This window comes from Rhopalosiphum padi, chromosome 2 (genome assembly GCF_020882245.1).
Source record: "Rhopalosiphum padi isolate XX-2018 chromosome 2, ASM2088224v1, whole genome shotgun sequence".
Lineage (NCBI taxonomy): Eukaryota > Metazoa > Arthropoda > Insecta > Hemiptera > Aphididae > Rhopalosiphum > Rhopalosiphum padi.
The window spans coordinates 51,229,772-51,243,241 of NC_083598.1; the positions used below are offsets into that span (position 1 = coordinate 51,229,772).

At 26.0% G+C, this 13,470-nt stretch overlaps 2 protein-coding genes across 3 annotated transcripts in view; one reads left to right on the forward strand and one right to left on the reverse strand.

Moving 5' to 3' along the window:
• Positions 1 to 13,470, reverse strand: part of LOC132919344 (NEDD4-binding protein 2) — a 40,923-nt gene that overhangs the window by 8,322 nt on the left and 19,131 nt on the right. The window contains exon 1 of one of the 2 annotated variants that reach the window (XM_060980900.1): positions 105 to 243. The exons of the other annotated variant lie outside the window; for it this stretch is intronic. The gene's annotated coding sequence lies outside the window, so the exon portion shown is untranslated. Of the gene's footprint in view, positions 1 to 104; positions 244 to 13,470 lie in introns of those variants that run through there. 2 annotated transcript variants of the gene reach the window in all.
• LOC132919343 (chromatin-remodeling ATPase INO80) lies at positions 390 to 10,611 on the forward strand. The gene is given in 29 exon segments (XM_060980895.1): positions 390 to 778; positions 1,691 to 1,749; positions 1,982 to 2,178; positions 2,660 to 2,728; positions 2,730 to 2,780; positions 2,845 to 3,018; positions 3,084 to 3,182; positions 3,738 to 3,896; positions 4,002 to 4,171; positions 5,210 to 5,414; positions 5,485 to 5,572; positions 5,638 to 5,753; positions 6,602 to 6,777; positions 6,843 to 7,045; positions 7,149 to 7,289; positions 7,349 to 7,458; positions 7,529 to 7,733; positions 7,807 to 7,903; positions 7,959 to 8,178; positions 8,242 to 8,593; positions 8,656 to 8,783; positions 8,846 to 8,940; positions 9,102 to 9,258; positions 9,333 to 9,407; positions 9,480 to 9,582; positions 9,643 to 9,815; positions 9,902 to 9,977; positions 10,041 to 10,115; positions 10,202 to 10,611. Coding segments are annotated over 29 exon segments (4,020 nt in total). The 5' UTR covers positions 390 to 656; the 3' UTR covers positions 10,327 to 10,611.

The window sequence follows — 13,470 nt, forward strand, 5'->3', positions numbered from 1 at the left end:
CACTACGGTTCATTATTCAAATACTTAATAGTTAATATTCTCTAGTAGTCTATAATATAGTCTCTTACGGATATCGGGAACTGAATAATAGATCTAATACTTACTTCTATGCAGAGTACTCATGAAATATATACATATGCACATGTATGAATGCGCAATTTTACGAGCTATAAAATTCATAAGGGTCATGGTTCGAAATAATGCATATATTTTACATAAAATGCAAAAAACATGAATAATCCCTATACTACGCGTGTTAAAGTAGCAACCCTAGCATACGCAGCGCTACCTGTGGCCGTTTAATCGTACGACTCATTTTGGGACGTTATCAGAAGCGGAGTTTAGTCTCCTTATTCTAGTGTTCATATGTTCAACAAAGTTTTGTTTACTTTTTTTATTAATAATAATAACCATAGACATATATTATGTCTATGATAATAACTGATAACTCTGATTAGTCTGATTAGTGGTTACTGATTAATATTTTCGTGCCATCAAAAGTTAGAATGTCCGGTAGTTTGATGTTTACCTTCACGCTTATTGATGATTTAATTTTTATTGAAATATTATTATTTTTTAATAAATTAACCGGGCATGGTTGTTTTTAGTTTGGATGAAAAATTTATATATGACTTTTTAAAGCAAAATTTTTAATAATGAATGGTGAAATGAACAACAACGAAATTGCTTTACCGTTACACTACCAACAGATTATTCAAGCTATAAATATTGAACCCTACTTGAATCATGTGGAAAATATTTTCAAAACACCTCTTGGGTAATTTTTATAATTTAGAATATATTTTTTTTTAGTTTAGTTTTGTACTTTGTCAAATGTAGTATGTATTATATTGTATTGTTGTTAATGCCTACTTGGTAGTTAGTAATAACTTAGTGTCATAGTTAGAGCTCTTAATAAATTAGATTTATTCTCTCTCTCTCTGCAGTATTCAATCTAATGATTGGTTTGCAGCAATTTCCATGCTTCTCTATCACTAGCTTTTCTCTTCAGTTCTTGGTATGAGTTACATCCTTGATCTTCCATTATCTGACTTATGTATTGCAATCTTGGTCTTCCCCTATGGTTTTTTCCGTCGATTACACCTTCTAAGATTAGTAATAGCAGCCCATCATGTCTTAAAATATGACCTATTAATTCGTTTCGTCTTTTCTGTATACTCTTCCACATTGATTTCCTTTCCGATACCTTTTCTAAAACTTCTTCATTAGTGATTCTATCAGCCCAACTTATCTTTTGCATCCTCCTGTAACACCACATTTCGAATGCCTCTATTCTTCTCATTTCTTCTCTTGCAATAATCCATGTTTCACATCCATATAACATAATGCTCCAGATGTACGTTTTTAGCAGATTCTTCCTGATATTGAGGTCAATGCTTTTTGAAGTAAAAATATTTCTTTTCTTATTAAATGCCAATTTAGCTTGGCATATTCTTTTTATAATTTCTTTTTTGCATCTCCCATCTGAGCTTAAAGTGCTGCCTAAATACATGAAGTCTTCCACCTGTTCAATATTTTCACCATCCTTTAATTTTATACTTGTTCTTATGCTGTTGTTAATAAATTAGATTTATTCTATGACCAGTGATATAGTTAACTTGAGATTAATGAAATCTAAACATCTTATATTTGTATGCCTAGTAACACCTCATTCATATTGTAATTTTAGGGAAGATTCAAGTGATACAGACTTAGATGGTGATTTTAGTGATCTTGAGACTTCAGAAGGTAAGTATTTTTTTGTTCTTTACTTAAAAACTTTTAAATAAATTGGCTATAGGTATAAGATAAATCTAGAATTTCTGTTTTATCTCTGGAAAATAGAAGATTTTTTCCAACAGCCAAAGAAAATAGTAATAAACTAATAGATGCATTTTTTAACACAAAAAACCTATTGATTATTGAGCATAATAAATATAGATTGTTATTAGTTGAATAATTATTAATTTGTAAATTTTAGAACTTGTTGCTGATCGTTCTCGTTATTACAATTTATCAAATGTTGGTGATGATCGTTTATGGCTACAAAATCTTCTACTGGATAACGATGATTCAGATGATCCCGACGATGTAGTAACAGAAGAAGACTTACATATCATGATACAGCTACACTTATACAAAAAAAAATATCAAAAACAATTTCTTTCTGCTAAAAATGTAAATCATTTAATACACATAATTTATATAATTTACTTAATCAATTTTATAATTCTATTGAAAACTTTAATTAATCTTATAAGTACAATTTATTTATTTACATTTAACATAAACTTAACAAGAAAAAACAATTTTAATTTTACTAATTTTAGTTTTTGATAGTTATTATATAAATATATATAAATCCACAAAATTTGAAAAATTTAGGAGACATTATATAAAAAGTGTAATTGTAGAGAGAATAAGAATTATGATTCTTGAGATTAATAAGTTAATATAATTAGAAATTGTTTTGCAACTAATCATTGATAACAACTTTTAATTCATATTTATGAACTATAATGTTGTTAAATTTTTGACCTTTAATATGTTAAGATTTTTATAAAGTTGATAATGATAAAAGTTATTTTATTAGTATTTAAAACCAATTGAAAAAATAATAACAAGCCTTGGTTTGTGGTTTTATTAATTTTCTTTACAGAAAAATCGTTGTCGGTACTATAGTTCTGGTTTATTGTCTAATTTTGATAAATATCAAACCAGAACTGAAAAAAAAACCCATCCAAAAGACAAAACCTACTACTGTTAAACATAAACACAAGGTATATTAAATAAATTAATATAATATTAATAACTAATGTATAATATATCAATTTATATTTATAGAATTCGGAAAGTGAAAAAAAACTTGCTAAAAGGAAAACACGGTCATTGAGCCCTACAGCTAAGACATTAAAACTAGAAAAGAAAAAAGCGCTCTTGGAAGCCAAAACAGCTCAAGTCATATTTATGAAAAGAAAGAAGTTATGGTTACATATGGCAAAAAAAGAAATGGGAAAAGTAAAAAATAATTATATTTTATTTTTATTGAAAATAAAAAAAAAATTTTTCTCAAATATTTATAGATACATAGAATGAAAAATAACAATCATAAAGAAATATTAATAACTTGTCGTCGTACTGCTCAGTCTTGTATGAAGCATCTGCGTCAAAAAGCTATTCAAGTAATTTATTATATAATTTTTATTTTTACTATCTTTCTTCTGCGATAGGTTATTGAAAAATGTAATGAGAGGTGTTGTTTGCTCTTTTTAACTGATTCATTATAAGTTAATTTTATATTATTTCTGTTTATTTAATTATTCAGATATTTATTATTATATAATATTATACTTTAGTTAACAGTTGGGATGGGTATCTTAATGATTCTAGACTCATTTATAATTTACAAATACTTTTTGTATTCTTATGAATTGGGATTATATGTGGGTAATAATTAGTAGGCGAGTATTTATTTTAAATAGCTGCTTCATAGAAAATAAAATTTAACGTCGCCACTGATAGGGAGACTTTAATGAGTAAATACCATTCTATAGTCTCATCTCATAAAAAAATATTTATAAACATGTCATGTTATTTATTTAAAATCATGTAATACTGTCATTGTTCATGTATGTGAAATGTATTAAGAATTTTTAATATGTTGAGTAATTTACCATTTAATAATAACTTACAACACATCTCATCTCCAGGTTATGATTAAATTATTATATGTTTAGAGTCAAAAAAATATGAAAGAAAACGTATGGCGTGCAAAACGTTTAACGCGTGAAATGTTAACCTATTGGAAACGATATGATCGTAATGAACGCGAGACTCGTAAAAAACAAGAAAAAGAAGCAGAGGAACAAAGAAAAATGGATGTAGAGTTAATGGAGGTAAATATAATTTTGATTTTAAGAATCATTTGTCTCTTTCTATCTAAATTTTAAATATAAAATTTAATCATTTTACATTGTATTTGTTAAATTAAATAATTTTAGGCAAAACGTCAGCAAAGAAAATTAAATTTCCTAATCACTCAAACAGAGTTATACGCACATTTTATGTCAAAAAAGCTTGGTCAAAGTTCTGCTGAAGAACAACTTCGAATTCTAAACCAATTAGATGAAGAAAAAATACCTAGATTGATGCATATTGAAAATTATAACAGGTTAACATTATAATTACTTATATTACCTCTAATAACCATAATTGATTGAATACAATATTTAGTTAATAAAATATTAGGTTGTAATCTTGAAAAAAAATATATTATTCATTACTTATTTTATTATAAGTAGGGTACGGATGTTGTTGCATTTGAGACTTTTTTTATTTTATCAATTTATTGCTAAGTACGTTTTAAATGCATGCCATGTAAATTTTAATTAAAATCTAAAAGTTTTAAGTGCAATTTTTGGATTTTTATTACAATTTTATTGAGTTTATTCATTTATACAACTATTTTAGTTATAGTTGACACACAATCGTCTTAACATCTATGATATCTTATAAAATAAAGATAATTTCAAGTTGGTAGGTATTTAATACAACACAAAAATAGTTTGTGAAATTTGTTCTTCAGCCACTCTGAAAACAATACTGAATTTGAAACCATTATTAAAATTATTGATATGCTGACTGAATAAGGAAAACGGTTCGATGATTTATCTGAAAACTTGACAGTAAACAATTTACCTTATTTTAAATATGCTTCGCTTACATCAACCAATGCGGAACAAAAATTTTCGAGATATAAAAGCTTATTAGCTCCAAATCGAAGAGGGTTTGATTTCGAAAATGTATAACAAATACTTATAGTGCAACGCAATGATATACAATATGATTATATGGTGATGACATGATTATATGATGTATAATAAACTTGTAAAACATAAATATATATATATATATATATTTGGTAGAATTTTAGATTATAATATAAATTTAAAACATTTATAAAAAAATGCTCTTATTTTTTAGTGAAATTTTGAATATTTTATGTGCAATTTTGGTATTTTTTAGTGTAATACTGCAATTAATTTTACTAGTTTTTTAGTACTACAACATCTGTGCCCTAATTATAAGCTATATAGTGTAATTTTAATAAAAATTAAATGTGTATACAATTTGAAATAAAAATATTTAAAATGCTTCATATTACATTTTTTATTATCAATTGTTTAATTATATTCATGTTTACAATTAGTGAAATATATAAGGATAAAGCATTACAAAATACTCAAAAGGCACTAGATGCTCATGAACGGCAATCTAATGAATTTGATGATCCCGATTTTAAAATAAATATGCCTCCTCCTAATGAAGAAAGACCACAGCCAACAATATTTCAAGGAAGTTTGAAACATTATCAGTTAAAAGGAATGAATTGGCTTGCAAATCTTTATGATCAAGTATAATTTTTTTTTATCATTATTTCATAATTGATAATGACAGTAATAAATATTAATTTTCCAATTATAGGGAATAAATGGAATATTAGCAGACGAAATGGGTTTAGGAAAGACTGTGCAATCTATTGCATTTTTATGTCATATTGCAGAAACATATCGTGAGTTAGCTATTAAAGAAAGAAAAACGTTATAATACCAGTACATTGTTATTTTGATATTATAGGTGTTTGGGGTCCATTTTTAATTGTATCTCCATCATCTACACTCCATAATTGGCAGCAAGAAATAGCAAGATTTGTTCCTACTTTTAAAGTTGTACCATATTGGGGAAATCCACAGGTATTTTTAGTGATATGAAATAATAATTCTCTAAAATACCTTTATCTGCAAATAAAGCCTTCTTTACTAAATACAAAGTTGTTACTCATGAATTTAAAAAAAAATTTCACTTCAAAACAAAATTTAGAGAAATTTTATTGAACATTTTTGATATTTATCAAATTAATTGGGTGTTATTCTTATTAGAATATTTAAATTAGGGATCGGTAATCTTTTTAGACTTTTGGGCCACATTAAAAAATTAATAACATTTTGTGGACTAAAATTAAAATGTTATTGTCTTATTTTAAAAATATTTATCAATACATAAGAATGTTGCAATTCAAAATTTTACTTATTATGATTTTTATTGTTGTATATTGATAATTATTTTTTCAATTTTCACATTCAGATAGTGTTTGCTTTAAACACATGGTCGACCATGGCTATATCTAAAGTGTGTTTGGTATAAATTGGAAAGTAAAAAAGAATTTTATTATAACATACTTTATTTTATCGATAGACAGACACATGATAAATAAAATACAATTTAATCATTTTTAAATTATAAAATGTGTGTAGTTTTAAGAATATAACTAAAAATATAAAATGTTTAATTTAATTATAATTTTGAACTAAGCTAAAATAACATTGCCCCAATCCATCGATTATCAGCCTCTAATTTAAATGGTACACATTTCTTAAATGATTTCAATAGTTTATTCTATTAAATACATGTATTTAGATATAAATTAGGTTCCCTAGTTAGAATTGTGTTGAAAAAAGTTACTTTAATACTAATTGTATAAAGTTTACATTGTCAAATTATATTAAATTATGTTTATTTTTTGATTACCCTTACTTTTTAGGAAAGAAAAATTTTAAGACAATTCTGGGACCAAAAAGGATTACATACACAAGAAGCTAGTTTTCATGTTGTTATAACAAGTTATCAATTGATTGTGAGCGATTTTAAATATTTTAATCGTATTAAATGGCAATATTTGGTTCTTGATGAAGCTCAAGCTATCAAAAGTACTAACAGGTATTAAAGTATTTTATGTTTAAAAAAAAAATTAATAATTATTAAAAATATGATTTTTTGTGTAGTGTTCGTTGGAAACTATTATTAACATTTAGATGCCGTAATCGTTTATTGTTAACTGGTACACCAGTACAGAATAGTATGGCTGAACTTTGGGCCTTGTTACATTTTATTATGCCAACAATGTTTGACTCTCATGACGAATTCACTGAATGGTTTTCTAAAGATATTGAGAGTCATGCAGAAAACAAAACAGGCATTGATGAAAGTAAGAATATAATTTTCATTTACAATTATATTCAATGTGCTATTACTATGCTAAAGAGTTTATAAATAATTGACATTTTTTGTATAATTATCTTTTGTTTTAGAACACTTATCAAGATTGCATTTGATTTTAAAACCATTCATGTTACGTAGAATAAAAAAGGATGTTGAAAACGAATTGTCTGACAAAATTGAAATCTTGATGTACTGTCCACTTACTTCTCGCCAAAAAATGTTATATTTGGGTAATAAAATTAATATTTCCAATTTGTAAAAGAACTGTTATTTAATTGCTTAATTTCAGCTTTAAGAAAAAAGATTCGTATTGAAGACTTATTACATTCAGCTGGTTCTTACCAATCTTCGCCCAATGTGACATCAAATTTAATGAATTTAGTGATGCAATTTAGAAAAGTTTGTATATTGTAGTTTCTATAATAAATCACTAAAGTATAGCATTATAAGTTATTATTTTTTTTTTTAGGTTTGTAATCATCCAGAACTATTTGAAAGACGAGAAGCTAGATCACCTTTTTTTTTTTGCCCTACTGAATATATTGTTCCTAAAATGATTTATTTTGACAACTCGGTTAGGTATAACTTTTTGAGCAAACAACATTTACTTGCTAACAAATTTTTTATATTTAATGTTGAACAAGTCCACTATAGCTGTTTTTCTAAAAATCAAGGTAAATATTAAATTTATTTAAATAAAATATTCTTGTTTTAATAAAAAAGTTTTTGACCATTTTTCATTTATAGATAAATCACAGAGTTGTAATATGTTTTGCTTTAGTAGACTTTTAAAAATGTCAGCAACTGAACTTTTTCAGATAACAAATGGTGGACTATTTTACAGGTAATATATCTTTTAGTTGGTTTCACCTGTAACTAATAATTATCATTGTTTTCAGAATACTTTATATTTTGATACAACAAAAAATGAATAACTTAATTGGTGAGAAAAATTGTTGGGACAAAAATAGCGTATTGTGGCCATTTATTGAACAAAATGTACCAGAGCCATTTAAATTTATTACTCCGATTGTAAACACTTGTACTATTTCTCATACAACTCATTTTCATCACCATATAAATGAAACAATGGAACACAAATTGCATCGCCTTAAACGAGTAAAAATCAGTGGATCATCATAGTTAATTTAAATGCTTGATTAAGAAAATTAAAATTTTTAGGCAAATTCCGACACAAATGTATCGATGGAAAATATCTGTGTTGAAAACATATCATTGAATAACTACAATCCTAGACCATCACAATTATATGAATGTCAACCAACACAACTTCCTCCATTTATATACTTTTATTGTCCAAAAGTAACAACAAAAGCACGTCAATTGTGGGTTCCTGGTAGTAGATCAGCTGCATATATCTGGCAACGGCACGAAACTTGTGATTCTATTGAAGGCCATAGTTTAATATACAATGGTCATTCGAGTTTTAGTCATACTCAATGGTCATGTGAAAACATAGGAGGCGTAAATGCTTTAAAGCCTCAAAATGGATGGTCCAACATTAACATACCAGGTAGAGTATGAATATTGAAGTCCTTTAATATAAATAGCTATAAATAATTTTTTTAATTTTAGATAAACAAAGTTTGGTTACTGACTGTGGAAAATTGAAAATTTTGGACAGTTTACTAACAAAATTAAAACAAGAAAACCATAGAGTACTAATTTATTCACAAATGACAAGAATGATTGATATTTTAGAGGTAATTTAAAGAATTTGATTTGTGTTTATTATTTTTTTAATACATAATTTTGTGCTTTATAGGAATATATGTGGTACAAAAAATTAAGGTATATGAGACTTGATGGTTCATCTAAAATATCTGAAAGAAGAGACATGGTTGCTGACTTTCAAAATCGGTAAATACTAAACAGTGTTTACAACGCAACATTTATAAATTATTATCACTTATTTTCTCCCTACAAAATCTTCAATATTTATTTTACTTTGTATTAAATACTTATTTAATTTTAAATTTAAATAATTATGTTAACCTGTTTAAATTTTTTTTACTCTTCAGGTCTGACATTTTCGTATTTTTATTAAGTACGAGAGCAGGAGGATTAGGAATAAATTTGACTGCTGCTGATACTGTTATTTTTTATGATAGTGATTGGAATCCTACTGTTGATCAACAAGCAATGGATCGAGCTCATAGGCTTGGTCAAACTAAACAGGTCAGCTCTATACATAAGTACTTATTAAAAAATAATAATAATGGTGTAAAATGCTTTTTATTATATTATTCTAGGTTACCGTGTATAGGCTTATAACCCAGAACTCTATTGAAGAACGAATACTACAGAGAGCTAAAGAAAAAAGTGAAGTATGTAAATTAATATAATTTTTTTATGATGAACAATTTTACTGACAAATCATTTACTAAAACTGTCAATAGATACAAAGAATGGTTATTAGTGGTGGCAATCTAAAACCTGATACCTTAAAACCAAAAGAAGTTGTCTCGTTACTTTTAGATGATGATGAAATTGAAAGCAAATGTAAGAATAAAAAAAATAGTTTTATCTAAATTTCAAATAACTTTAATCAAAATTGTTTAGATCGCCAAAAACAAGAAGAGAGGAGACAGCTAGAAGAAACAAGAGCTGAAGGATTCAAAGAAAAAGATAGGAAACGAAAAATAGATATTAATAAAATTGAAAGTTCTCCAAAAGTAAAAAAGACTGAAGATGTATCAACTATTGATGATTTTGTATTGAGTCCTCGTAGTGAGGTAACTTTTTTTATAATATAAATAAAAGCTTATTATGTATATATAATTGTATAATAATTTTTTGTTCAAATGCCAAATGTTTACAGAGTAGTTTTGCCCACGAAGAAACTGGCAGTGAAACGACAATTGAACATGAAGATTCACCTACAAAACCATCTCCAAGTAAATTAAATAAATAATATAAGTTGTAAAAATATTTGTATAATAATTTGCTGTTTATTTTAGAAACGCCTACACCAACAACTAAACGAGGTAGAACAATTCGTAGGAATCGTACGCCAGTAAGATCCAGTAATTTTGGTAAATGACTTTACTAACAAATATTTGTATCATCATGATATAATCATATCAATACTTAATCAGGTACTTTTATTTGATTGTTTTAGTTTCTGGAGATGACAGTTCTAGAAAAAAAATAGTAAGCCCATCCAAACGTTGTGCTAGTCGTACAAATCAGAAGACTCCTGTTCTGACAAATTTATGTTTTAAAAACTCTCCAAAAAAATCCTAATTTATATTAACTTCACGAACAAAATTACTATAAATGCTGTTTTGATTTTTTTTTTTTTTATTGTTTATTTTGTTATTTATAAGTGAGATTGATGTAGTTTAAAAATAAATAAATTTACTAATTACTAATTAGTAATTTTCAATAGTTAGCGTAAATGAGATTATAATACATATAATGCTAATTAATTTAACTATGAATAATGATTGACTGTTTGTAAAAAAATAACTTCCGATCAATATAATATTGTATACAATTTGTATGTAAAATTATATATACTTTTATAGATGTTTGATTTCTATTCTGATATTGTTACACAGCCTATTTGCCTACCCCATGTTTCCATTTTATGAGTATTTACAAGAAAATAAATATCTTATTAGACTTGCTATTATATACCTACAAGTAATTATTATGTCATAATATTATGTAATGTATTCGTAAATAGTAATCTTCTGATGTCCAATAAATACTGGACGAACCACCTCAGTGAAATGAACAATGTCATTCAAAATCTGTGGATTTTAGAATTTTGTATCATTCAAAAGACAAAATATGCAACGCATGACCACTGAAAAGATTGTGCTTTTATTGTATCTATTCGTGTAACAATAGTCCTAGCGCCAGATTTCGTTTTTTAAACCTTCGTTGCGGAATCTTAATCGGCCAAATGGACTCGCTGCTGTGGTGTACTTTTAAATTATCTGATTTCGATGCCATGAAATCGTAGTTTTACAATTGAAATATTTTAAAACTGTACCTAATAATAATGATTTTGATATATTTTTATTTTAATAATATTATAAGTTATGACCTAAGGGCCATAGGAGATACCGTTAAACCAGACCAGTGGTTAGTCTCATCGTAGGTTAGTCATGTGTAAGTTGTAAAATATTTAATTAAAAGTATTCAAATATTTTTTAAGTAACTACTTAAAATGTTAAATACTTTTTCTTTTTGGTTTATTTATTTTATATTTTCAATTCGATCACGTTAAATAAAAAGATAAATAAGAAACGGACGTGTGCATTTAATTCGGAAAATATAGTCAAGAATAATGAAGTCTAGATAGGTTACACTTACAAGACTTACAGTTATTAACATATGTATAATAAATTAATAATAATAATAATAATATCCTATGTGATAAGGAATATAAGAACTTATATATATTTTTTTAAACAATTATTACAGTATTTCTCAATTTCTGGATCAAAACAAAATGCATAGGTATAACCTGTCTATATATTTACAATAATAATATATTTTTTTTGTGTGACCGAAAATCCTGCAAATACCTCGACAAAGAAAACAGATGAGTAATTTATAATTACAATAAATGATACGATGTAAAATGCTTCACAAAGTTAATGTAATACATGAAAATGCTAAAACAAATATGGTTCAGATGATTGAAAAGGTAAAAAAAATTGTATGTAAGTACCTAAACAATTTAGAATTATTTGAAAGTATTTATAAATAGTACTTTTTTCTTAGTATTCAAATATGTATTTTAAATACCTATACTTTTTAAAATATGGATCTGTATCAATACTTGACTTGCAGTTTTAGGTAGGTTTAAAGGGGCTACTTAGTCGCGCCTTGGATCGCCTACGTGTCACGATTGTTCAATCGGTCGGATTTAATTCGTTTATTTGTATACCTATGGTTTCGATGTTACGAATGAAACCTACATGACCCTAAAGGCCTAAACAATTCTGTAATAGTAGTAAACTTATATATTATTACACGATAAACTCGATAAAGACGTCATTTTTCCAAAGGCCAAATCTGACTAACTAAAAATAACTACATTATTCTTTATGGTGTATTATATTCAATTTTGTTTTCAGTGTTTTCACTGCTGCATGACATGAGTTTCGAACCTTTTTAAATTTTAATGATTGGGATAGGACATATATTGTCATATTACAGAGTTTAGCACACAACAATGTATCACGCATATTATTTTACTATAGGGTTGCCACCATTCAAATTGCAGAACGTATAAGATAACTTTTTTTCACTAACAATAATTATGGGATATAATTTAATAAAAAAAAATTATAACTAACAAAATGTATTAATTTTTAACAAAAATTTACGTTTTACATTTTTTATTTATATAACCTTAATTAAATTTTTTATTTTTACTTTTGAGTTTTTAGTTTAGATAAATCAACTTATCTATAAGTAGTTTCTATATAAAAATAAGTAGGTACTATATATATAAGTTAATATTTAATTATTAAAAGATTTATTAATAATTAATTACAAATTTACAACGTAATACATATAATATAGGTAATTTATATATGTTCATATCATATTATTATTGGATATTCGTTACCTTAACTTTATCTTAAATTCCTATAGGAATAAATATATATATATCATATATCATATATCATAGAATAAAATTAGGAAATTTAAACAAATCTGTTACGATAAAGTTGTTCTTGATAAAGTTTAAAGAAATTAAAACAATTAAACAAATGTATAATATCTACGAATACCATAATACCATACATTATTAAGTAATTTTAGGTTTAGAAAATGTTATGTTCATTGGTGTATAGTGCATAGGCATATTATTAATTTTGTAAGATTACGTGCGTTGGACCATCGTCAATATTTCAATAAGATCAATCATATGTAATAATGTAATATACTATATACATTTGCAGTAAGACACGGAGAACCGGTCATTTGAAAAAAAGAAATTTACATTTTTACGAGGCACAGGATAGTAAATAATATGGTTTCTGTAGGCACACTTAGAAATTTAAAGAATAAGAATTCGATCTATCGTGCACAATCGGAATGATAAATTTAAGGCCAGAATCTTGATCAGCAAATTGTCTTATCATGGGCGTCATTTCGTTTTCCAGATGTGCAAGGTTTCAAGCAGGTCATTTTGAAATTTCACCAGGTATATAATAAAAAACTATAGCACGATATTTGTTTATAACCAATGTAGTTTAAAGTTTTAATCGTTAATGACAGTGTACCAATATTGATAAATGTCAATATAAAAATTAAAATACAATTTAATTTTAATTATATTAATAGAATAATTGTGTATTGTTTCAACAGGGCGCAGGCCAATTGGAACTATTTTAAAAGTAAGGAGTGCAACCACACACC